Source organism: Xyrauchen texanus, chromosome 33 (genome assembly GCF_025860055.1).
Source record: "Xyrauchen texanus isolate HMW12.3.18 chromosome 33, RBS_HiC_50CHRs, whole genome shotgun sequence".
In the NCBI taxonomy this organism is placed as follows: Eukaryota; Metazoa; Chordata; class Actinopteri; order Cypriniformes; family Catostomidae; genus Xyrauchen; species Xyrauchen texanus.
The window spans coordinates 8,421,141-8,446,095 of NC_068308.1; the positions used below are offsets into that span (position 1 = coordinate 8,421,141).

Sequence of the window (24,955 nt, forward strand, 5' to 3'; positions counted from 1 at the left end):
TTTAAATTGAAAAACATGCATGCAGTGTATTGAATTCCCTTTTTATTTGAATGTATTTGCACATAACACTTAGCACTGCATTGGAGAAATACAGAGAGAGTGAGAGAAAGAAAAATACAGACATTATTTTACATCAAAATAAAATGTTTATTTACATAAAAGACATTAAATATAAACATTAAAATAAATAGAATCTCTATCGGAAAGAATAGTCATAAGTCAAAGTCATAGTACTTTAGAAATGAGTTTGAGATTTTATACTATTTCAACTAAAAAGACCTACTATCAAAAGTGGGTGTACTATCGAGAAATGTGTCTGTTTTTTACTGGTTACTGTTTTTTACTGTTTTATTGATGCTCAAAACAGTACAGTAAAAAGAAACAGTCAACAACAAAATACATCAAAAATATAAAAAAAACTAGGGGTGCACATAATATAAACTGTACATATTAACAAATGATGAGAATTACATGACACTGAAAAAAGGAAAAGTATTGCAAACAGATAATGTTTTTAAGGCTTTTCTGTTATGTGTCCGTATACATTTTATGAATCGTAACACCAGTGACGCGTTTGCCAGTCGTGCGTCGTTACGTCACACGCAGCGTGTCTCTCAGGGACGCGCATCCGTGTGTGTGCGGAGCGGACACAAACAGCGAAGCGTTCGCAGAAATGCGTGTTCCGGTGGGTCCCCACAAGTGGCTATGACTAGCTTTGTACCGTACCCGTTCCGTATCTACCATCTCGTACCAATTACCGAGGGAGGAGTGTAAACATCTGTAAAGTGAGGAAGTGGGATGTGGTTTTCTGTGATGTGAACAGCCCATTACATGGTTGCGCGCGTGGGCTCCGTGACTGATGGCAGGCGATCGGTCAGTCATCCACATCAGTATCGTTACACTGGATGACGCGTCGAGGGTGTGAGCTCAATATGTGAATGTGCATGTTAATGGCAGTTTTGTGAAATAAAGAGCCAGTGCATTGAAGTCATCGGCGTCCGTGTGAGCTCGCCATCAGATAATGGACTCATCTGTGGCGCTGGTAATAGCCCGGGGCTCGTGTTTACCGGAGGACGCGGGGAAGAGCGCGCCGAGCCCTCACCTGAACGGCTGCGTACCGCTCTCTCATCAGGTGGCCGGACACAAGTATGGCGTGGACAAAGTGGGTCAGTATACACTTGTTGTCATTCCTCTTGGGCTGAACCATGCTCCTGTTGGTTAATAGGGGAGACTGTGGCTATACACTACATATATATTTCTCAGGGTAGGTTAATCAAGTTTATTTCTGCAGTAACATATGCTTTATAGTCTTGGCTACAAATAAGCTGTAAGACATTTCCATTGGTCTTGTCCAGGGAATATGGGAACCTGCCATTTAATAGCATAATATAGGCATTTCAGCAGAATGTTAACACTAACACAAATAAAAAGCAAAATTCCTGAAGTAGCAAAATATTCAATGTAAAACAACTTGTACTATGGTATAGGGCACAGCTAACTATTATTTTGATAATTGATTAATCTAATGATTATTAGAACAATTATTTGACTTTTTGGGTGATTATTGTAATGATTAATCATTAGCTCTTAATCTATTCAGCTTGTGCCCCATCCTAAAAGGTTGTATTAAACGTGCTCAATAACAATAAAGACAATTTTATTAAGTTTGATTCAGTAAAAAATTTACTGCAAAAAATCTGATTATCAAGTTTTCCATTTAAAAATGTCTAATAATCCTTAAAACAAGAAACATTTACTTTAGAAGCAACATATAAGATATTTAGACTTGCTTTAAGAGAATGTATCTTAAATATACAGTAAGTGAATTTTGTATTTAAGTGTATTTTTTACTTGGTTATACTTCTGCGAGTGCAGTAAAGACAAAATATGCTTATATTCAAGATCTATTCTCTAAAAGCAAGTATAAATATCTTATATGCTGCTGCTCAGGTAAATGCATATTTTTTGCAAATATTTGTATTTTTAATATCATATTCAACAATCTCAGATAAAATTTTTTTCTTCTGCAGTATAGCTGCTAAATAAAATGTATGTTGTTTTAAAGGAGTTTTAGATATTTATATTGGAAAACATGCCAAAGCAAAAACAAATCAAACACGTTTTTTGTTGCAGTGTATAATGAGGCAAAGACTGCCCCCTCTCACCTTTTTGTTCACTTCAATCCATCTTTAACTAAAAAACAAAAAACTCTCTCTTATTAATAAAGCTTCATTTCGCTGATTTCTTCACGATAAGATACACATCGCAACACATATGTATTATGATTCACTTCATGGTGAGCCATCATGTTATAATCTAGCTGCAGTAAGCGGGCGCCAGGGACGTGCGTCCCCGCGACAGAGTGTGCATCAGCTGGCTGCAGTTTGTCTCTACCCCGTTTTATCGGTCACTTCCCTCGACTCATAGAAACGGCGATGACTGCACAGAGATATGCCAGTTCCAGGTTTATAATTATGTACATGATCTGCTTCTGTATTATTTGAACTTTATTAAAGCTAAAAGACATTTAATATAACTACATTTAAGATGTAACGGCAGGGTGTTTCCTTTAAAGACACTCGACACACAAGTTTTTCTCCGGCCCTGCTTATTCGACAAGGAGAGTGCTTCTGTATTTATTTATTTTGCATTATAATTCCCTCATACTTTGCGATCTACATCACCTGAACCTGTTTGGAAAGTTTCGAGTGCATCTGGACTGTGAGCGGTGTAATTCTTCCTCTCCTCAGTCAGGTGCGAACTGCTGTGCTGCTCTCGTCATTAGAGTTTAATGTGATCTCGTGTTGCGTTAAATGAGATCAGACGACTATTCAACAGCGAAAATCTTGGTTGACAATGTTTTATTGTCTACGTTGTCGATAACGTCGCTAATCATTTCAGCCCTACTACTGTAACTACAGTAGTTGTAGTTCATGTATTGTATAAAGTCTTTATAGTCTTGGCTGCATAAAAAAGTCAGATATATTTCCACTGATTTTACCTAGAAAGAAAGATACAATTTAAAGAACACAACTTGACCTTTTGTAACAACATGTTATTATATCCAGATGCATTGTATAAAATTACAACATATACTGTATGCTAAATCACATGACAACTTGCCCCAACTGGACATTCATGAAAGATTCCCTTGTCCTAAGAACACAGTTAAACTTTTTGGTTAAAATCTATCAGTATAGTTATTTTAAACTAGTGTGGCTTTTATTGTGTTTGTTATACGCAACAGCTGTAACAAAAACATTTTTCTGGAAGTATAGTTTGGAGGATGGAATTTACAAAAATACCTTACAATCGCGGCATCTCTAGTTAGAACTACAGATTGCATGACCTTGTAATCAGATGCTGTCATTTCCTTTCAAACAGAGATATGCAAGTACAAAATTTGAAGAATCTTAAAAATATTAGTATGCGCATTTACACAAACGGTGAGGTGTTTCATTTACAGGTATATTGCAACATCCTGATGGCACAGTGTTGAAACAGCTACAGCCCCCTCCGAGAGGACCCAGAGAGATGCAGTTCTACAGTATGGTAAGTGTTGATGTATATTTGATTTGTCGTAGAGTGGTATTTGATATGGAGGTATAGTAGATAATACTGCAGTATTTGCTATAGGATTTTGATTTTGCAGTGGGAGCTATTCTTAACCTCAAAATTGGGCGTTACAACATCAGTGTTATCTGATTTTTTTTAATAAGCTGATTTTTGGTTGTTTTTAGCATATAACTGTCCCTGTAAACCCACTCAATAACCTTTTTGTGATATGTTCATTTGTGATGTATTGTACATATTTGATATGTCATGCAGCCCTAATTCTAACAACAAAAACCCACACATCAGCTTAAACTAATAATGTTGTCAGTGGGTAGAAACCTCCCACTTCAATGAATGTGGGACGGAGGTACTGTTACTATACAGATGTTATTTTATAATGTAAATCATATTGGACTTCGGATGATGTGACCCTGTTTTTCGCACCAGGTGTATGCTGAAGACTGCTGCGACCCCTGTCTCATAGACCTCCAAGAGCACCTTCCCAAGTACTACGGCACCTGGTCCTCACCTGACATTCCCACAGGTATGTAGATAGTAATGGTGAAAAAGTACAGATAGAGACGGTGAGAAAAATGAAAAATGGATGTAACAATGAATCGAACAATAAAAACAACGATGCAAATACAAATCGGTGTACACTTTATGTAGCATGAGTGGTGGCAGACAGACTCTGTGTGCATCTATAGAAACCTGTTTGAAGAGATCACCCAAAATACATGTTTGTTGTTATAACAGTAATAACATCAATAGCTGTTTTTCTGGTAAGAACTGTACAAGAGTCTTCTCTTGCTTAGTTATTAGTTATTTGGGGTGGCTGTGGTTTAGGTGGTAGAGCGGGTCGCCACTAATCGCAGGGTTGGCAGTTCAATTCCCGGCCCACACAACTCCACATGCCGAAGTGTCCTTGGGCAAGACACTGAACCCCAAGTTTCTCCCAATGGCAGACTAGCACCTTGCATGGCAGCTCTACCGTCATTGGTGTGTGTGTGTGTGTGTGTGAATGGGATACAGTGTAAAGCGCTTTGGTAACCTTAAAAAGGTGCTATACATGTGCAGACCATTTACCATTATTTGCATTATATAATCTAAACAAAACCCTAAAAAGGGTAAACGGATCATACTAATGATTTCACACTGGAGCAGTTTTGTAGCGACTATTGGAAATAACTTTTGAAGGCACCTCTGGTGTGTGTGATGCTAAATCCTCATGCTGTTTACTAGTTTCCAGTGTCCCACAATTATATTTTTCATCAATGATTTATTCAATAAAATATATATTTTTGTCTATAATAATAGACAGTAATTTTACAGCATTGTGTTTTTTGCATTTAAGCTAATGGATGATCAGTGTTAAATCATTGGTTATGGGCATCTGCCTCAAATTACCTAACCAGTGCATAATTAATTACAGAACTGAAACCATGGGCACAGTACTATGCAAGAAATATGAACCGTTATTACACCCCGAATAAATAGATGGTTAAATAAATAAATGAATGAATGAATGGATGGATATGCAGTGTGTGTGTGTGTGTGTTTAGTAAGCATATCTGTTTTTCACCACAGACCTGTATCTAAAGCTGGAAGACGTGACGCGCAGGTTTCAGAAGCCGTGCATCATGGATGTGAAGATTGGCCAAAGGAGCTATGACCCCTTTGCCTCACAAGAGAAACGGGAGCAGCAGATCAGAAAATACCCGCTGATGGAGGAGATTGGCTTCCTGGTTCTGGGTATGAGGGTATGTGCCTTTTAAAATCCCTGTACTGTATATTTAAATTATGGGTGAGTCAGACAGGTTATTTTAAAATGACATGTGCAGCTGTAATGTTACTTTAATTCAACTAAATGGCCAGGTACACATTAAAAACTAGGGATGTATTTGTACTTGTGCTCATAAAAATACTCTGATATAAAATACAGATACCATCATGAGCATTGCATTGTTGCAGCTGACAGCAAGCAGAGCGTTAATTCACTTTGTAGTGTGAAGCGCATACAGACTATATTTAATTAAATAGTAGGCTTTTGCGGTTTGATAACCACATTGGGTCAAGTTCATGGATTTCTGGAGGTGAGAAGCTACTGTCAAAAACACACAGAAACGGAAAGAGCTTCAATCCAAAATAGAAGCTTCCGCCAAAATAAAAGCTCAGTTTAAATGGAAAAAGTACGACAGAAATATATCATTGCTGTATTATGTAATATTCACCATAATACTACTACTACAACCACCACTACTACTAATTACAGTAATAATAATAATAATAAAAAACTAATTAATTTTATTATATTTAAGCAATATCACACATCTGTGATTCTCTGTTATGCAGCACTCCAATGTTGTATTTTGGATTGTGATTTGAGTTTTTTTTTACAAAAGCACTTAATTTGATTAAAAATAATAAAATATTGTGTTGAAAATTAAATTGAAATTCATTTGATTTAAGTTTTACTGAATGCATTTATTTAGATAGTTCTGATTAAACACATTGAAATAAACGGTTGATATGGAAATCTGAAGAAATTCATTTTTATTTTATCCGCGTAGTATCTACAAAACCGAACTGAACTAGTTGTTAATGTAGTGACACCATTCTTTAGACATGGACCATAAATTTCTTGACTCATATAGAGTACATGACATTTAAAATTTTATATAAATGTTTTGCTAGGCCTTCAGCCCAAAGCCTACTCTAGGCAACTATGTAAACACAAATGCTTCTAGCTACTCAAGCTCAATTGCACACATCTCTGCATTCCAAAATTTGTCCGAACGCATTTGATAATGTAACACAAGTAAATGTTGCCTATTCAGCATTGCTGTAAGGAGTACTGGAGCGAGTATTAGCGTAAGCCCTTTTTGTCAGTGATCCAATTTCTATTTCACTACTATATTGGCTAATCCAGTTTGAGGAAAACTTGTTGAGCAAGTTAGTTGAACTTTGTTACCACAACACTAATGTGAGACCACATGTCACGAAGGTACAAACGGACAATGCCCTTGCTGTGTGTTGGCCAAGCATCGGCTTTTCTGTTTTTTCTTTATTCGTTTATTTTTTTTATTGTTTCTGGCCTTAGGCTATTTGTCATGAAGAGCCTCCTAACTTCACATGCAAGCAAAGATGAAACCTAGCTAGCATGCTACTGTACATAAGCATTTATTCCTACCGACTGAATGCTGCTGTAAAAATTCTCAATTTAAGAATTGCATGGGGGTCTCTTTACTTTGGTGTGAAGAGTTGCCTCACTGACTTGTGACTTGCGCTGTGTAAAATAGAGCAAAACCGCTGGGGTAGAGGTGTTAGAATGACTTAGTAGCAAACAGGCAGTGTTGCAAGCCCACTCAAGTTCAGAGGTGGTTGTTCCACTCTTTAATGGCTCTTGTGAATAACTGTTTCCTCCGTCTAAATCCCAAACACTGCTATCCTCTAGCAAGTGGCCCTTACCTTTAAGTAGGTTGTCATTTTCCAACACATTTATCCACAGTGATTCACAGTACTCTTATTAATTATTTAAACTCATAGTGGTGCCAAACTCTTGCAGGGTTCGAACCTGCAAACTTTTTGTTACCAGCCCAGGTCTTGCACAGACACTTGTATAGGCTAGTGTTGTCATGTTTAATTTCAGCAGGGTCATTCTTTGTCAACTCAACCAGAGGTCCCCAGGTAAAATGTATTTTTTATTTTTTTTATATACATTTAATTTTTTTATTGGTGAAAGAAATACATAAATGATGATTAAAGACAAAATCTTAAATGTCATAATCAATATTTACAGAGTAACACAATATTTTGTAGAGGGTGGTCAACATGACAATTCTAAAGTTCTGAAATTAAATCATAGGCAAACATTTTGATTATGACCTCCCTCTATTAAGTAATTGATTACTCTGTGGATGTTGATCCGTGGCATTAAATATTTGGCTTTCATTGTCTTTTATGTTTATCTTTCTTCAGAAAAAATATTAACAAAATGAAAAATATCAGGAGAGTTTCTGAAATTTGGTTGGTGTAATGGTATACATGGAATAACTCTGTTGTCCCAATTGGAGTGAAATTTCACAAATCTCAATACCAACTTTGAAACCACAGCAAAAGCTAAAATTCTGTTGAACACTTTTATTTAAGAGTAAAAAAAAAAAGCAAAGTAAATCAATGGGGTCCAAAATTTTCAAGTTCCAAAAGTACATAAAGGCAACATTAAAATAAACCTGGCGACTTTTGTGGTTTAATCCATACCTTCCAAAGCGATATGATAGCTTTGGATGAGAAACAGACCACAATTTAAGTATTTATTCACTATAAATCTTGACATCCAGCCCAAGTTATCTTGTCCTAAACACGTCCTCGTTGTTCAGTGTGTATGTGGCTTTGTTCTTCCATAGGTTCTGTCACTTCAGCTAATGAATAGCTTCAGCACGGCCGGTGTCAAAGCCTCATGTTTAAAGAGGTTTTAATTAATGGTCAGCAGCTTTGAGAGAGAGCAGTGGGGATGAATACTTAGTAGAGAGGTCACAGTATGTGCACTGGAGTCACAGATTTACGGTACTGAGCTTTGCAGGCAATAGCGAACACTGATGGAGTGATATATTCGGAGGGTTCGGGAGAGAACTTGGGTCTGTAGAATGGGAAAGGGGAAAAACTGAACATTTAAATTATGCAAGGACACATGGCAAGAACCCTGGCAAAACAAGTGGATAAAGCATTTATTGTAATCGTGATTAAAACAAACTTAATCCTCTTTAAATTGGTAAACTTTGAACACCTCAACGTTTAGTATAATGCTGTTGGCTGGATAGCTACCAAACTGTTAGACAGTGCCCAGTAACACCGAATCAGTGGGGGACATTTACATAGTTTTGCCAATATAAAACACAATCTGTTGTCCAAGCAACAACACACAGTTTTCAATGGGTGATATCAGAAAGAAAAAACATACAGACAGCTAGGGTTGTCATGGGGACTATGAGAAATGCTTGTTGACAATGACTCGCATATTCACGTGTTTCTTCTGGAAACAGATTTTCATTGAAAATTACTCGAATTTCAGGTTGTTTCTCACCAAAACCTATTGCACACCTTCAGAAGACTTGAAATATGGCATCAAGACTTGGAATATGATATAAGGTTGTATGGACTACATTTATTTTACCGTAAGTCCTTTTTCAAGATTTAAAGTCGCTACCGACTGCCATTTTATTGAAAAGACAGACTGGGAGTATCAGTCAACACACACAATTTGTGTTTCCGCATAAGAAAGTTATATGGGTTTGGAATGGCATTGGGGTTAGTAAATTATAACATTTTTGGTTGAACTATTTTTTTAATGTTCAGGGCCCGTATTCACAAAGAATTTTATCTTACCACTAGGAAATCCCCAAAGAGTTCCTACCTAGGAATTTTTGCTTAAGACCTTTGCGCAAACTGCTAAGAGCAAGTTTCAGTAAGGAAATCTTAAGATAAGAGTAAGGCGGAGTTTACAGGGTTTGTTTTTTACCATTTGTTGCTTTGGATAAAAGTGTCTGCCAAATGAATACATTTAAAATGTAAATGTACCTTATTGCTATGGATGATGTCACGTTTTATTAGTGAGATTTTTAAAATTGCCCACAATGATTGGTAGAGAGGGAACTGCTATTTGTCAGCTAAGACATACAATGATAGATAGATAGGTAGGTAGATGGGTAGATTATAAGGTAGATTGACAACAGCAGCCATGCTTTGGATTTTTTGTGAATCGCATTTATGGATTTAGAAGTGCTCAGGACGACTTCTGAGCTGTCGTGGGTTTAGGAGCTACTTTTAGCGTTAAAATGCTTAATGAATTACTCTTAGGTGACAATTTTACGAGTCCTGAAATTAGGAGTGGCACTCTCTGTTAATACGGGCCCTGATCCTTTAATCCTTCTATTGACATGGGTAAAGTATACATTATAAATACTGCATAGTTTTTTGTTCCAGAACCAAATGTTTTGACTTTGTCAAGATAACAACAAAACTCTCTCTCTCTCTCTCTCTCTCTCTCTATACGATGTTTAAAATAACAATTGGGCCAATATCAGTCGATTAGTTAATACTTTATTTTGTATTTGTTGTTATTTAATCCCCCCTTTGTGCCAGTGAAACAAAGAAATCTGTATAATAAAATATAAGTCTTTCAGCCCTGCATTACATTATCTTTGAATGAGCACAAATTCAATCATACAAATTTATGAAACAACATTTAATATAACCTTCTTTCACATGACAAAGATTGTTTCTTTTTGTGAAAAATAACGTTTTCAAGAGCCTTTTAGCCTGCTATACATCTGCCTACTCAATGAGATTAATTTTTCAGTACGTAGCCCAACAAAAGTATTTTTTTGTGAAACATAAATTTATTTAAATTTAAGAGAGTCTCTGACTCTCCCTCTGTCTGGAGGTTCTGTGGTTGTTTATATGCCACTCTCCCCATGCTCACTGAAATTAGAGACAGGTGTTAGACATAATTTAGCTCCGGTGCAAGCGCCCTTACCGCTTTCTCTCCCTGGACGGGTGCTTGACCTCGCCCCCACTGCCACATTCACCTCTTAGGAAATACCTTCCCATACATTTGCAAGCGAGCACCCAGTGGCACCTGAAGCTCTACGCACTGTGCGTACCATGAGTGCAGGGACTGTTCTGAGAAATATGTATCTAAGAATATTTCACCAATGATGAAATGTGCCCCGTATTTCTGATGGCTCTTTAAAAGAACTAGCAATGCCCAATTTGTGGATGAATAATCCTTTTCAGTTGGTTCTTTTCTGTGAATTGGCCAAACAGGCTTGCAAAATTCGTTCAGAGCGCACTCTCACTGAATCATTTGGAGCGGTTATTCACACAGTAAAACGTCATCTGGATATTTATGAATACAGCGCTGGATAGAATGTAAATTTACCTACAGTCAACTGTGTTTTTGAGAGGTAACTTTGAGAAACTTCAGCTAGTGATGTGTCATGTGAACAAGGGGCTGTTCAAACTGAATGTGTTTTTGTGTCGCCTCGTGCTGTTTTTCAATCATCTTCCATGTAAACATTCGCTAGATGGATGTCTTTTGACAACTGCTTCACGCTTCACTGTGTTTTTAGCATCTCTCACGGGAGCGCAGTATTTTTAGATGGCTTGTCAAGTTAAAAAACTTCATCTGATATAAACGCGTCTCGAGACTCCTGCATTCTGCTCTTTGTTGTGGTGCGTTTTGCTTTTTTAGTGCGAATACGCATCTGTCTGAATGGTTACTGGAAGAAATGCTTTAGCCAATAGTTACATGAATGCTACTCGTACTCGAGAAAATAAATAAATGCTTATCTCAAAGTTACCAGAATTGAACGCTTTGATGTTGGTATTATAGTACCACATGTTGGATCTTCTCACAATCTGCAGCTGGGTAGGTAACAGTTGTCCAAGTAGACCGCAAATAACCAACGTATATAAACAGTTAAACATCGGCCACTGCCATCGGTGAATGAAATCATATTTGCCGATGGCAGTCAATATCGACGTTTGGCCGATAAATCGGTGCATCCCTACTTATTTTCTATTTTTGTATTATAACTCCCTCATACTTTGCGATCTACATCACCTTTGTGTCTGGACTGTGAGCTGTGTTTTCATCCTCCATTCAGATGCGAGTGGCAGAGCATGTGTCATCATAAGTGTTTCAAATGATCTCGTGTTACATTAAATGAGATCAAACAGCGATTATTCAACAGCGATCATTTTTATTGTCGACTCTGTCGGTAATGTCGAATTATCGTTTCAGCCCTAGTTTTTACACATTAAACATTCAACTTTTAATTGCAAAAATGAATGTGTAAAATGTCACAGCCCTAACTAAATTACAACAAAGTTATATTATATAGAGTATGTACAGCTCAAATTCTGATGCATCATACCCTGTCAGCATGACATATAGACTAACATAGTGCTTGTTGTCATGTTTTCACACTCCTAGAAACAATCCTTGTTTCTAGTGAAACGCCCCAACACCTACAGTTGAAGTCAGTTTACATACACCACCAAACTATAGTTTGTGCATGACACAAGTCATTTTTCCAACAATTGTTTACAGACAGATTGTTTCACTTTAAATTGACTATATCACAATTCCAGTGGGTCAAAAGTTTACATACACTAAGTTAACTGTCTTTAAGCACCTTGGAAAATTCCAGAAAATTGTGTCCAACCTTTAGCCAATTAGCTTCTGATAGGAGGTGTACTGAATTGGCGGTGTACCAGTGGATGTATTTTAAGGCCTATCTTCAAACTCTGCCTCTTTGCTTGACATCATGGGAAAATCTAAAGAAATCAGCCAAAACCTCAGAAAAAAAAGAAAATGTACACCTCGACAAGTCTGTTTCATCCTTGGGAGCAATTTCCAAATGCCTGATGGTACCACGTTCATCTGTACAAACAGTAGTACCCAAGTATAAACGCTATGGGACCATGCAGCCAGCATACCGCTCAGGAAGGAGATGCAATCTGTCTCCTAGAGATGAACATAGTTTGGTGCGAACAGCAAAGGACCTTGTGAAGATGCTGGAGGGAACAAGTATCTATATCCACAGTAAAACAAGTCCTACAGTATATCAACATAATCTGAAAGGCTGCTCAGCAAGGAAGAAGCCACTGTTCCAAAACTGCCATAAAAAAAGCCAGACTACAGTTTGCAAGTGCACATGGGGACAAAGATCTTACTTTTTGGAGAAAATTTTATTTTAATTACTATTTTACTTTTAATAAATTTACTTTACAGATGTTTAAACTTATTTAGTTAAGTTTAACACCACTCCAATTTTATTTATAAATAAATAAATTAAATAAAATTAAATAGAAAGATTGAACAATTTATACTGGTGAGTATTTATGGGATTTTTTAATCCAAATCAACAAATACAGTTGGATACAATTATAGAATTGTATTCAACTTTCTTGTAAATGTTAGCCTATGCTTGTGATGTAGTGTTTCTAGAGCAGTGGAAATGCTGATGTCCTGACTCTCAGAGAGAGAAAAAAAATGCTCCTCCATGGTGGGCAAAGTTTGCCGTTTCGCTTCTATTCCTCAACACTCCTGTAACGTGAGTCACGTTCACTGATCAGGACGATTGGGACCACAGTCGGCTATGATGTATATCGTGCAGTCTGACATAACGTTGCACAATGTGCCATGGCGATATCAATGCATTCATATCGTAGAGTCTGACAAGCAACAATCGTAAAGACCTATTATAAATCGTGCAGTGTGCACCCGCCTTTAAACAGAGAGTGTGTCTGAGTCCCAAACCATCTTCGGAAGACTATTCCATAGTTTAGGAGCCAAATAGGAAAAGGATCTACCTCCTTTTGTGGATTTTGATATTCTAGGTATTATTAACAGGCCAGAAGTTTGCGAACTTGGTGAACGTGATGGAATATAGTGTGATAGAAGGTAACATAAGTACTGTGGATCTAGACCATTCAAGGCATTGTAAGTAGTTCGATGTATTTTAAAATGAAGATGAAATTTAACAGGTAGTCAATGTAGTGATGCTAAGATTGTGCTGATATGGTCATATTGCTTAGTTCTAGTCAGCACGCTCTCTGCTGCATTATGAACTAACTCATGTTAATTTATGGAACCTGCAGGACATCCTCCCAGTAGTGCATTACAATGATCTAGTCTTGAGGTCATGAACACGTGAAATAGTTTTAGGTATTAGAAACAGAGAGCATGTGCTGTAACTTAGCAATATTTGTGAGATGGAAGTATGCTATTCTACAAACATTGGAAATGTGGTTTTCAAAGGACAGATTGCTATCAAATATAACCCCTAAGTTCTTCACTGTAGAAGACAACGTGACGGTACACCCATCGGGAATCTAATTATATTTAGCATCTTATTTTTAGAGATTTTTGATCCAATAATTAGTACCTCTATTTTGTCGCAATTGAGTAGAAGAAAATTTCCAATATTTTATATCATTGATACAATCTGCTTACTTGGAGTTTGTGAAATTTCATGGGGTTTCGTGGAATTATAAATTTGGGTATCGTCGGTAATTATAGTTATACATTAGTATCAGGTTCCTGATAATGTCTCCCATGGGAAGCATATTTAATTAGAAAAGGAGAGGCCCTAAAACTGATCCCTGTGGCAGTCCATACTTCACATTAGTTTGATCTGACAATTCCTCATTTACACAGACAAAGTGGTTGCGGTCAGATACATGGGACCTAAACCAAGCTAATGTCTGTCCACAAATGCCAACATAATTCTCAAGCCTATCCAAGAGAATTTTGTGATCTATGGTGTCGAAGGCAGCACTAAGATTTAAAAGCACTAGAAGAGAAATGCAGCCGCGATCAGCTGATAAGAGCAAGTCATTTGTAACTGATAAGTGCAGTCTCTGTACTATGATGTACTATGGTGCCTAAATCCTGACTGAAATTCTTCATATATAAAAAATCTTTTTTTTTGTATAAATGAACTTATTTGGGATAACTCTACTTTTTCTAGCATTTTCAACATAAACGGGAGATTTGAGATCGGTCTATAATTAGCCAACACTCCAGGATCAAGCTGTGTTTTCTTGATAAGTAGTTTAATAACTGGTTAGATTTTCTTTGGACATGCCCTAAGGATAATGAGGAGGGAATAATATTAAGAAGAGTTACTGTTATTACAGGAAACACTTCTTTTAAGAGCTTGGTCATATTGAATCTAACATACGCATATGTTGTTGATTTTGATGTTTTCATAACTTTGTTTAGCTCTTCCTGTCCTACGACAGCAAAGGATTTAAGTTGCTCTTGGTGAATAATATGAGACACTGTCTTCAGAGGTGCCATTGAAGATGGTTGCATAATTCCAATTTTGTTTCTGATGATTTCAATTTTATCAGTAAAATCATAGTCATTACTACTATGCTGCGATGGAATATCTGGTTCAGTCGAAGCTGTATTCCTTACTAATTTAAGTAGTCTAGAACAAATTAGGGCTCTCAACAGGGCCGAGAAACAAATGTTGAAATTTTCGCTGAAATATTACCAAAATTAGAATTTTACTCAAATTCCACTTTCATGCATTAAGCAACTTTTTCCCATTAAACAACTTTATGGTGTCCATGTAAACAAGTTTAGTGTGAACAGATGAGATTAAGCTCTCAGGAGGGGAGTGACAACTGTTTGTAGTTGCAGTGTATATGTGGCCTATGTGTAGCCTGACCACAGTGATGTCAGTGACAACAAACCTCTGTTGGTTTGCTGTGTATGTGAGAGATAGATATCTGTGACATAAGACAGGATGAGCTTATCACACACTGTGGCCTCTCCCAGGAACTCATTAGCATCACAAATGTCTTTAGGGTCTTTCTCATATTTGAAAAACATGGGTGGAGACCTCTAAACTCTCTATCAGCAGCACATAGTAGATGATAACAGTAAAGCTGTTGAATTAGTTGTTAAAAGATCACGATTTCGAGTCAGACACACACGCGATCTAATTTCTAAATGACAATGATTCTGCAATGTATATTAACGGTCCCGTCACTTGGCATGCCTTTGTAAGGCGGTCAAAATTCAATTAAAAATTCACTTCAATACTTGTTTTTAAATGCTCCCGCTTGAGACGATGTATAAACTAAAATGCAGTACCCAAAGACGTTTGTCCAGCACACTGTTTTACAAACTGCAGTGTGCTGCTACGATTAATTAGGAGTGTGACAGAATCTCTGCTCAGTTCAATATTTTAATAGCCACCGAAGATTAAAAAAAAAAATAACAGCATTACCAAGATCTGACTAAGTTTATTACCCGTTTGATTACAATATATATAAATATATATAAACATTTGTTTTTTTTATCTTAAAAGAAATTTGGGTTCAGAGCTGAATATATTTCAGAAATGGCTTTATATGTGGCACCTTCATAATTTGCTGCTAAATGGCTTTTAAAGATCCTATATGGCTTTTAAAGTCCATATGAAACTATGACCCTATGTTGGCCCATTTCCGATTGAAGCAGGGATTTGGGGCTGGACATAAGCCAATAGTTGGCTTAATGCAAATGTATAAGCCAATAGAATACTGAATGTCACAGCCAAGAAATATTATTTCCTACTTGCTTTTGCTGGGCGGTTACAGGTGGTATTATGAGGAGGGACGTTCTCATTAAAAATAAATCTTTTCTCATTATATAGTAAAGTTTAATTATGAAAGTTATTCACTGACCTTTACTTTTTAAAGAAAATATTGATTTTGAAGTCTTCAGGATAACATTTGTCTAAAATTGTGCACAGATAGGGCAGTACAGTCCAATTTCTTGATGTAATATTGATAGGGAGCAGACGGTATGTAAATTCTGAATCTTGGTCCATCCCAGGGGTCCAGCTCTCTGCCAGCCCGCATGGAAAAACAGATGGATGAGAAGCAGCAATCTACATTACCGCCAAGCAAACAGAACCATTAGTCATAATTGCGCTGCTGATTTGGGTGATATAGAAAGGAAGTCATGCCCCTCAAAATAAACATGAATTACACAGTGCAATATTACATTTGCTGTCTAATCACCCATTCTAGAAGTTCAACTTGTATTTAATTTCCTCACTGTAACAAATTCTATTATTTGAAATTACTGTAATGACAAAATGTGACCTTTAGAAGGAGAGCAAGACCTTTGAAAAGACTCATCACATTTCAAGTTTATATGTTTTATGCTTAATGTCTGACTGTTTTATTTCTTTTTTTTATCTTTTAGGTATATAAAGCGGGCTCTGACAGCTATGACACCTATGACCAGCATTATGGAAGAGCCATGATAAAAGACACAATCAAGGAAGGTGAGGTCAAACTAAAGAGTGGTTCTTGCATGCATTTGATGATATTCTCAATATTAAAGGTTCTCTCATCATTTATACTTCTGTCATCTCAAACTCAGTTGACTTTCTTCTGCAGAACACAAATTAAGATATTTTAATGGAGATTTGATGTCAGTTGGTCGATTACCTTCCTACCGCTTGACGCATGCATAGAGTGTTAGATGGCACTAGGAAGTGTAATCGAGCTTAAAAAAACATTATTTGTTTGTGTTCCGTGCAAGAAAGTCATACAAGTTTACGATGTCATAAGGCTGAGTAAATGATGAGAGCATTATCTTTTTGGTTGAACTCTTCTTTAAAATCAGTGGTTTTCAACACTGTTACTGAAGCCCTTCAACACTGCACATTTTGTATATCTCTATTTTCTTACACACACAATTCAGGCCTTGGAGTCTTCACTAATGAGCTGATGAGTTGAATCAGGTGTGTTTTGTTGGGGGGCTCCAGGAACAGGGTTGAGAACCACTGCTTTAAAGTTTTCGCACTGCAACGGCTTAACAGGGTAATTTGCATATACAGACATTGTTGTGAATTAGATTAAAATGTTTGATGCAAGAAGTATGGTAAAGATGTAGTTAAATAAATCAAGGCATGGATTGTACATATTCTACCCTGCATATGACATTTTGTACATTTTAAAGTTAAATACTTCCTGCTGGTGCATTGGAGAGCTAAATTAAGAGGCTGGTGTTGTGATCTTGTAAACACTTTTGTGCTCTTAAAGCTGTGGTAGGCAACTTTGAAATAAATTTAATTGTGAGAAACAGCGCCCCCAATTCTTCCCCATTTACATGAAGCGCTTCACCCCCCCAGCCAGGATTTAATTGACAGCTGTTCACAAACAGAGCCAATGCCTTCCTCGCCAAAAGCAATTGGCTAAAATCTCATCTGGGGTTTAAAATATTTAAAATACATAAAATATTTGTGTATGCTCATTCTGAAAGCAGGGTACAAACTAGGGATGTCAGTTTCAGCTTTTTATCTTTTAATGTTACCTCAGACCACTAACGATAGCTAGCTTGTGAAGCCGTAAGCAGTGTAAAGTTTTGTAATTAACCTAGTAACGTTAATGTTAATTTACGTTAATCATCATGATTCTAACTTTGGCAGTAATATTATCTGTTTGCTCATGTACAATGATGATCATAAATTGTATATAATGCAGTGTATACATTTAATATTAGTTAACGTTACTTACCTCAAAGATTTGTCATCCTCTTCAACCAAATAATGTTAGACTGATCCAGGAATACCCCAGTGTGTGCGTGCGTGCGTTTACAGCAGCAGGTGAGGAGCTGACTGAACTGACTGGAATGTGAGAGAGAGCGCAAAACACAACCTTTTATTTAAGGTTATGAGAATGAGAAGTGTAAAAAAAATGTTAGGCTCATTATGAGACCGTGGCGAGGCAAATTAGACTGTGGTGGGCCACCATAGTCTTGTCAATTAATGGGATATTTAGGGATGTGAGTCTTTGGGTTGAAATTTAATTGAGGAATCATAGGTTTTTGATTCAAACGATTTTTTTCAAATTCAGAGTGATTGAATTTGATTTGATCCACAAGGATTTGTTTTGAAAGATTCTATTAATTTGCATGACATTTCCAAGCCTGGGACACAATTAAAACACAATTTAAAAATGCCCTGATATTTCCAGGTTGTCCATGACCAAACAATCCAAATATTACAGCATTAAAGAATCATCATATGACCACATTCAGTTTCCTCAAGTCCTCATAAACAAATAAGAAAATGAACTGATGACTTCAACTTAAAAGTTTCTGCTTGACAAGTCCCCAACTAACCAATAATACCATTAAAATGGCACTTTATCTTATAGAAAATAACTAAGTTTTACCGCAATGACAGCATTTTGTTTCAGTAATGGCCACACAATGGCTGTTGTATCCTAAAACGTAGGCAGCTGACTTGCTCCCTAATCAGTGATGAGGGCGTAACGATGCTGCACGTCTCCATTAAATCACTCATGTAACTAATTAAATATATTTATCTCTTTAAATACTGTACATTTGTTTTGACCCTGCATAGGACAAGCGTCTATAGAAGATAGATGGATGTACAATGTTTTGTTGAATTGCAATTCATTCGATTTTTAGCATTTCAAATCGATTATTGACCAACACTAACAATTCTAGATTCAAAAATAATATTTCAAGATTGATGCATTTAGATTGGCAGTATAAGTAATCGGTGCATGTCTGCATCTTTAAAGAATTGTTGATTTTTGTGTATTATTGCTAATGCTTATAATTCTACAGTAAGCTGTGTCCCAAATGACACACTAAGAAAAATTCCATAGACTTACATTGTTCAATGTTCAAATGAGACCACAGAAAGATGGTGGCATTAATCTGGATGCATTTGAAAACTGCGTTTTTATTTTCAAAACACTTTCCCTCCACACTGCTGTTTTGTAGTGTTTTCCAAAAGTTGCTTGTCTACACTGAAACATAAAAATGGTTAATCCCCTTACTGTGCATGCAAAAAATTGGCATTCCATGTACTGTCTGAAACAATTATCCTCGTGTTCCATCACCGGACAGCAATTCCGTGTAAAATTCCTGTCGCATTTGAAGGAATGCTTTTGAAGGTTGTACAAAGTACCGTTATCTTGAATAGCAGGCACAACAACGCTGCTACAATATGAGCCACCATCTTGATTGTTTTGGGTTGAATGGAGCACATGACTGCACCATATGACAACCAATTTGTAATAATTTTTTAATATCTTTGTTATCCTGTCCACACTACAACAAATGTATCAACTTGGGAGAGCATTTTCGAAAAGCTCAGTTTTTGCTATCAAAAATGCTGTCTCAGTGTGGACGGAGGGCCAAAACGTAGAGGAAAAGATGCGTATCAGTGTGGGCTTGGCGTCAAATTCCGACTGTCATAAATTCAAATTTAAACGAACCCAAAAAAGATCTTTAATATGCTTTTTAAAGGTGTTGTAAGCGATTAGTTTTTTCATGGAAAGGTATGCAAACAAATTTTGTACACCCTGAAAGATATGAATGAATTAAGTGTCCTGAGATATCTCACCAGTCTCTGTGACTAATATGTCCGTGGACAATGACGCTTCTTGCCTGTCAATCATATTGCACGTCTTCATAGTATTTTACTTGCAATGAATTATTGAGGCATAATGCCACTTTTATGCCATGTTGCACATAATAGTTGTCAGTTGATGTTGCAATTTTGCTGCTGTTGTTTTTGACAACTGTCTCTGCTTGTGTCTCATAAAAGCTCATTTGATATCTTTGGAGTGCTAGGGTTTTGAAAAAGGGGGTGTGGCTCAGGCATGTGCTATGGGCTTTGAGACTGGGCAAGCATCAAAGATTTTTAAAACACATTATTAAACACTGTGCCCAAAACACATTATAGGGGTGAGTGTAATGCCGTGGAAATGTTGGACATAAATTGTTGCCTTAGAAGCCACCAGTCAATTAAAAAAGTTGTCAAAGTGGCAGATTTCATGACCAAATTGTTCTAAATTCAGGACAGTTATATTGATCATATCACACAAATTAAAGATTGTCATATACTGAGCCAAGCATGTTTGTTTAATAAATCGTACAATGAACCATAGTGCCAGAACAGCTTGTTTTGTCATACAACAGAAAGAAAAAGAAAAGATACTTTTACTAGTTTCATCATAGCCCTCACACGTCACTCTTCCCACAGTTCAGAACCACTGGAATGGACCGCAGCAATTAACTAATCTGACCACCAAAGATAACAATCTTAACCTGAATGCACAAGACAAATGTAATGTAGACACAGCAGTCTAAATGCCTTATTTATTTTTAAAACTGACACTGCATCCTAACATTAGAACCATAAAACAGTGTACCACAAGGACAAGATTTCTAGATCAATACTTCATAGCCTCAGACTAACCAGAAACAATCACCTAATATCTATGATCTAGTATCAGTAACACAGATTTTTTATAAATGTATGAACTTGCCTTTATTTAAACACAAATCCATGCATCTCTCCTTGCTAATGAACATCTGTCACTTGAAAAAAAATCACCTGCTTTTTGAAGTTTCGATAGCCTCTCTTTCTCAATTACATTGAAATCAACTTTGCAAAATCCCCATAGGTCACCGATGCTTACACTATATAATTTTAGCGCTTAATAGCGCATTAGTTATGTTAACTTGTACGTGTTGATGATGCAAAACAAAAATATAACCTATCAGATAGTGTGACAGAAGGAAAGAGCATTCTGATTGGCTTAATCATTTCGTTAAGCATGCTTACCTTGGCCATTTGTATTAGCGGGCGTGATTCAGTTCATATGTATGTAAAGTTTGGATGAAAGGGCAGTAAACAATGCTTTTAATCATAGAAAGCATAACATAAAGTGCTTCTACCTGAGCGTGGCATCAAAGCAAAGAAATTAAAACCTGTCTGTGCTGCTAAACTGTGATGAAAGATTACGAATTTGAGTGAAAACAGTAATTTATATGAACAATTATATTTAAGTATTTAATAGTGTCATTTTTCTTTTCACTCCACTGTTAGGTAAGCGCTGCTTTCCTTGCTTGTATGGACGGCACGTCCCTGGCATGGCTAATCCAATGGTTTGTAGAAATTCTAGAAACGCTAAAATCGCTTGCAGTACCTTATAAGTTGCTCTCTCTCTCTCCTTGCTAGCTAGCGTTTTTAAACCACGCTCGCTCGCTTAGTGAAGTCATAGAAGCTAAACAGAAACTCGCTTACAGTAAGTTATCCAAGTGATGCACTGGAAGCTTTTAAGCACATCAAACAGCACAATTAATATTTTCATTATCTATTGTTATTGATTGTATCGATTAGTTGTTGCAGAAGTCAGAACGTTGTCGTATTTAGTTTGACACAAAACCAAAGCTGTGAGAAATACAGTCCATTCTTTTTTTCCTACTGTTGTGTACCTGGGTGTCGATCATTCAGCCAACACAAGACTGAAAATACTTTTTTTCGTCCACTGGAAATTTGTTGAAAGATGTATTTTCAGTGTTACGTCGACTGAACTATGACAATATATTGAATATCTGGAATTAAATATGCTGGCACCTGAAGTCTTTTTGCTATTGATTGAAAATAAAAAATGGTGTAGCTTTGTCTTACATTGCCTGCAGATAAGATATAAATAATGTGGTTCTAGATAAATAGTTCATGTAAAACATGTTCTCTGTGATTCTGTTGAAAGCTTGACTCACTCTTTAACTCGCTAATTGTACCCTTTGAATTTTCAACACATACATCAGCCCTTGCATATTTTTTATAACATATTTTGGCTATACCTATAAAAAGCTCAGTTTAACACATGTCGCCATGTTTAAGTCCATGCTATAGAATTTCGCCCCAAAATCAGCACCGAACATACAGAAAATATTTTTTGTTTAAATTGGAAATGGCATCCACTCTGTTCCACAGGTTTATCCAAGTTCTTCTACAATGGAGACATTCTCCGCAAAGACGCCATCACTGCCAGCATCCTCAAAGTCCAGAAGATCCTCCATTGGTTTGAGAGCCAAAGTCAGTTAAACTTTTATGCAAGCTCTTTGCTCTTCGTCTACGAGGGTGTCTGTATGCCCAGTTTCGGCTCTCAGACCATACTGGAGAGCCACCTCACACCAAAAACCTGTGAGCAGAACAACAACATTGACCAGAGCCTATCAACCATGTACTCCCTGCACAACAAAGGTTGCATCCAGAGCCACTACCAAATCAAACAGGATAACAGCGCTTGGAAAACGTCCGCACAGCAGCCCAATGGCAACCACAGTCTGGCAAGACTGGAAGAGGAGGGGAGGGAAGCGAAAAGTGAAGTGGGACAGAAAACGGTTGGCAGTGTGGAGGTTAAAATGATTGACTTTGCACATGTCTTCCCTAGTGACGTCCATGACCATGGTTACATCTACGGCTTAAAGAACCTGCTGAAGGCCCTACATCAAGTTCTTGATGAGTGATGAAGCTCTTTTATTTGTCCTTAGATTGGTTACATCTGTGACTTAAATAACCTACTCAAGCCCCTACAGCAACTAACAGATGGAGCTCTTTAAGTGGTTCTTATAGATGAGTTACGTACACCGCCTGAAGAACCAGCTAAAGGTCCTTCAGCAAGTTCTAGAAGAGAGATGGAGCTTGTTTATTGATTCTTGATGGGTTACATTTATGGCTTAAAGAACCTATTGAAAGTCCTGCAGCAAGTTCTAGACAAACAATGGAGCTCTTTTAGTGGTACCTTAATGGGTTACATCTACAGCTTGGATATCTTACTAACGGTCCTATATCAACTGCTTGATAAGTGATGGGGCTCTTTTAGTGGTTCTTGGAGAGCTTATTTTTGAAGGTATGAATTTTGTAGCCACTTTCAAAACTGTATAACCCCTTCGCTCTAATCTGCACTACCTACTACCATCAGTGGAGTAACATATTTGTAATCCTCGTCTAATGTATGTGCTTTAGTCTTCAAAAACCTTTGTACAGTTTATGATATCTTACTCAGGTAAATGAATCCAATATGCTTGTGTATGTTTATCTCGGCAAAAGAAGAAAGCCTCATGAAATGTTGAAACACACTCAGATTTCACATATTAGTTACTGTTTCTAGAGCCATGACAGAGCCAGTTCTTTTTTTTTATCTTTATTTTTTAATTGATGTGATTGAAAATAGGATCAATGTAGGAATATATATCTGAAATTTGTTGTGCAGATGCTGCCAAAATGACCCTGCCTGTTGTTTCAGACCTGTTGAATTGTGAATTTTATCAAAAAATTTTAACAAGTGATTTTGAAATAATTAAACCTTTGTAATTATATTCATGTTCTGTGATTACTGATGCAATATGACTGAAATGACAAGAATGACAGTAATGAAGATTTAAAAGAGACCCTTGTGTCTACAACAAATGCCAAATTTTCCACCAATGGAGAACGAGAACTGAATGATGCAAGTAACTTCAGCAACTTAAGACTGCATTCATAAATGGTTTAGTTGTGTTTTAATGATAGCATGTCCCACTTTGAGTGTTCTCCAGGAATTTCACTTGGGTGTTAATCCACATTTATTGGGTGAGCACTAGGGCTGCAACTAACGATTATGTTGATAATCGACTAATCTAACGGTTATTAGAACGATTATTCGACTATTCATTGATTATTGCAATGATTTATCATTAGTTCTTAACCGACTATTCAGCTTGTGCCTGACTTAAAAGGTTGTATTAAACGTGCTTGCTAAAAATAGGACAAAATCATCTTTTAAATGTACCTTTAAATGTAATTCCCTGAATTAAAGGAAAAAATACTGTTTAATTCAGTAAAAAAAACTCTTACTGCAAAAAATACTTTTGTTATCAAGCATTTTTGTCCTGTTTTCCATTTGAAATTGTCTAAAAAGCAAGATACATTTACTTGAGAAGCAACATATAAGATATTTAGACTTGCTTTAAGAGAATGTTTCATAAATATAAGTGTATTTTGTATATAAATGTATTCACTTGGTTCTACATCTGCGAGTGCAGTAAAGACAAAATATACTTATATTCAAGATCTATTCTTTAAAAGCGAGTCTAAATATCTTATATGCTGCTGCTCAGGTGAATGTATTTTTTTACATTATATTCAACATTCGCAGAAAAACTAAATTCTTCTGCAGTATAGCTCCTAATGTAAATGTATGTTGTTTAAAGGAGTTTTAGATATTTATATTGGAAAACAAGTCAAAACTAAAACAAAAACGTATTTAGTTGAGGGGCATAATGGAGCGAGGACTACCCTCTCACATTTCTGTTCACTTTAATCCATCTTTAACTCACAAAACAACAAACTCTTCTTAATAAAGCCGCATATTGCCAATTTTCTTCACGATAAGAAATGCACAGTGACATATATTATGATTCAATAATTCGCGAGTCATCACGTTATAATCTAGCTGCATTAAGCATGCACGCTCAAGGGGTGAGCATCCCCATGACAGAGTGTGCATCAGCCTGATGCAGTTTCAATCTCTCCCCCTTAGATCGGGACACTTCGCGCAGCTCATAGAAGAGGCGCTGGCCGCACAGAGAAATGTCAATTTCATAGTTTGTAGATATTTACATGACCAGCTTCCTTATTATCTGAACTGTAATGAAGCTATAACACATTAAATATAACTACATTTAAGATGTATCGCCAGGGTGTTTCTTTAAAAGACGCTCGACACAAGTTTTGCTTCACCGGAGCAGCAGCTCCATCTCCACTTATTCCACAATGAGATTTGGATTTACTTATTTTGTAATTTTGCATTATAATTCCCTTGTACTTTGCGATCTACTTCACCTGAAGCTCGTTGGGAAGTTTGGAGTGCGTCTGTGAGCTGTTTTCTTCTCCTCAGTAAAGCACGAGCTACAGTGCTGCTCTCGCTCGTCATTAGAGTTTAATGTGATCACGTGTTACGTTAAATGAGATCAAACGACTATTAGACAATTGCCGATAACGTCGTC

General features: G+C 36.8%; 1 protein-coding gene across 1 annotated transcript; it reads left to right on the forward strand.

The window, feature by feature from the left end:
• Positions 1-629: 629 nt before the first annotated feature.
• On the forward strand, positions 630-23,786 carry LOC127627178 (inositol polyphosphate multikinase-like). Its single transcript, XM_052103448.1, has 6 exons — positions 630-1,166; positions 3,467-3,552; positions 4,003-4,099; positions 5,143-5,315; positions 16,331-16,412; positions 21,900-23,786. Exons 1-6 carry the CDS (start codon positions 1,022-1,024, stop codon positions 22,433-22,435), a joined length of 1,119 nt encoding a protein of 372 aa, XP_051959408.1. The 5' UTR covers positions 630-1,021; the 3' UTR covers positions 22,436-23,786.
• The last annotated feature ends 1,169 nt before the right edge of the window (positions 23,787-24,955 follow it).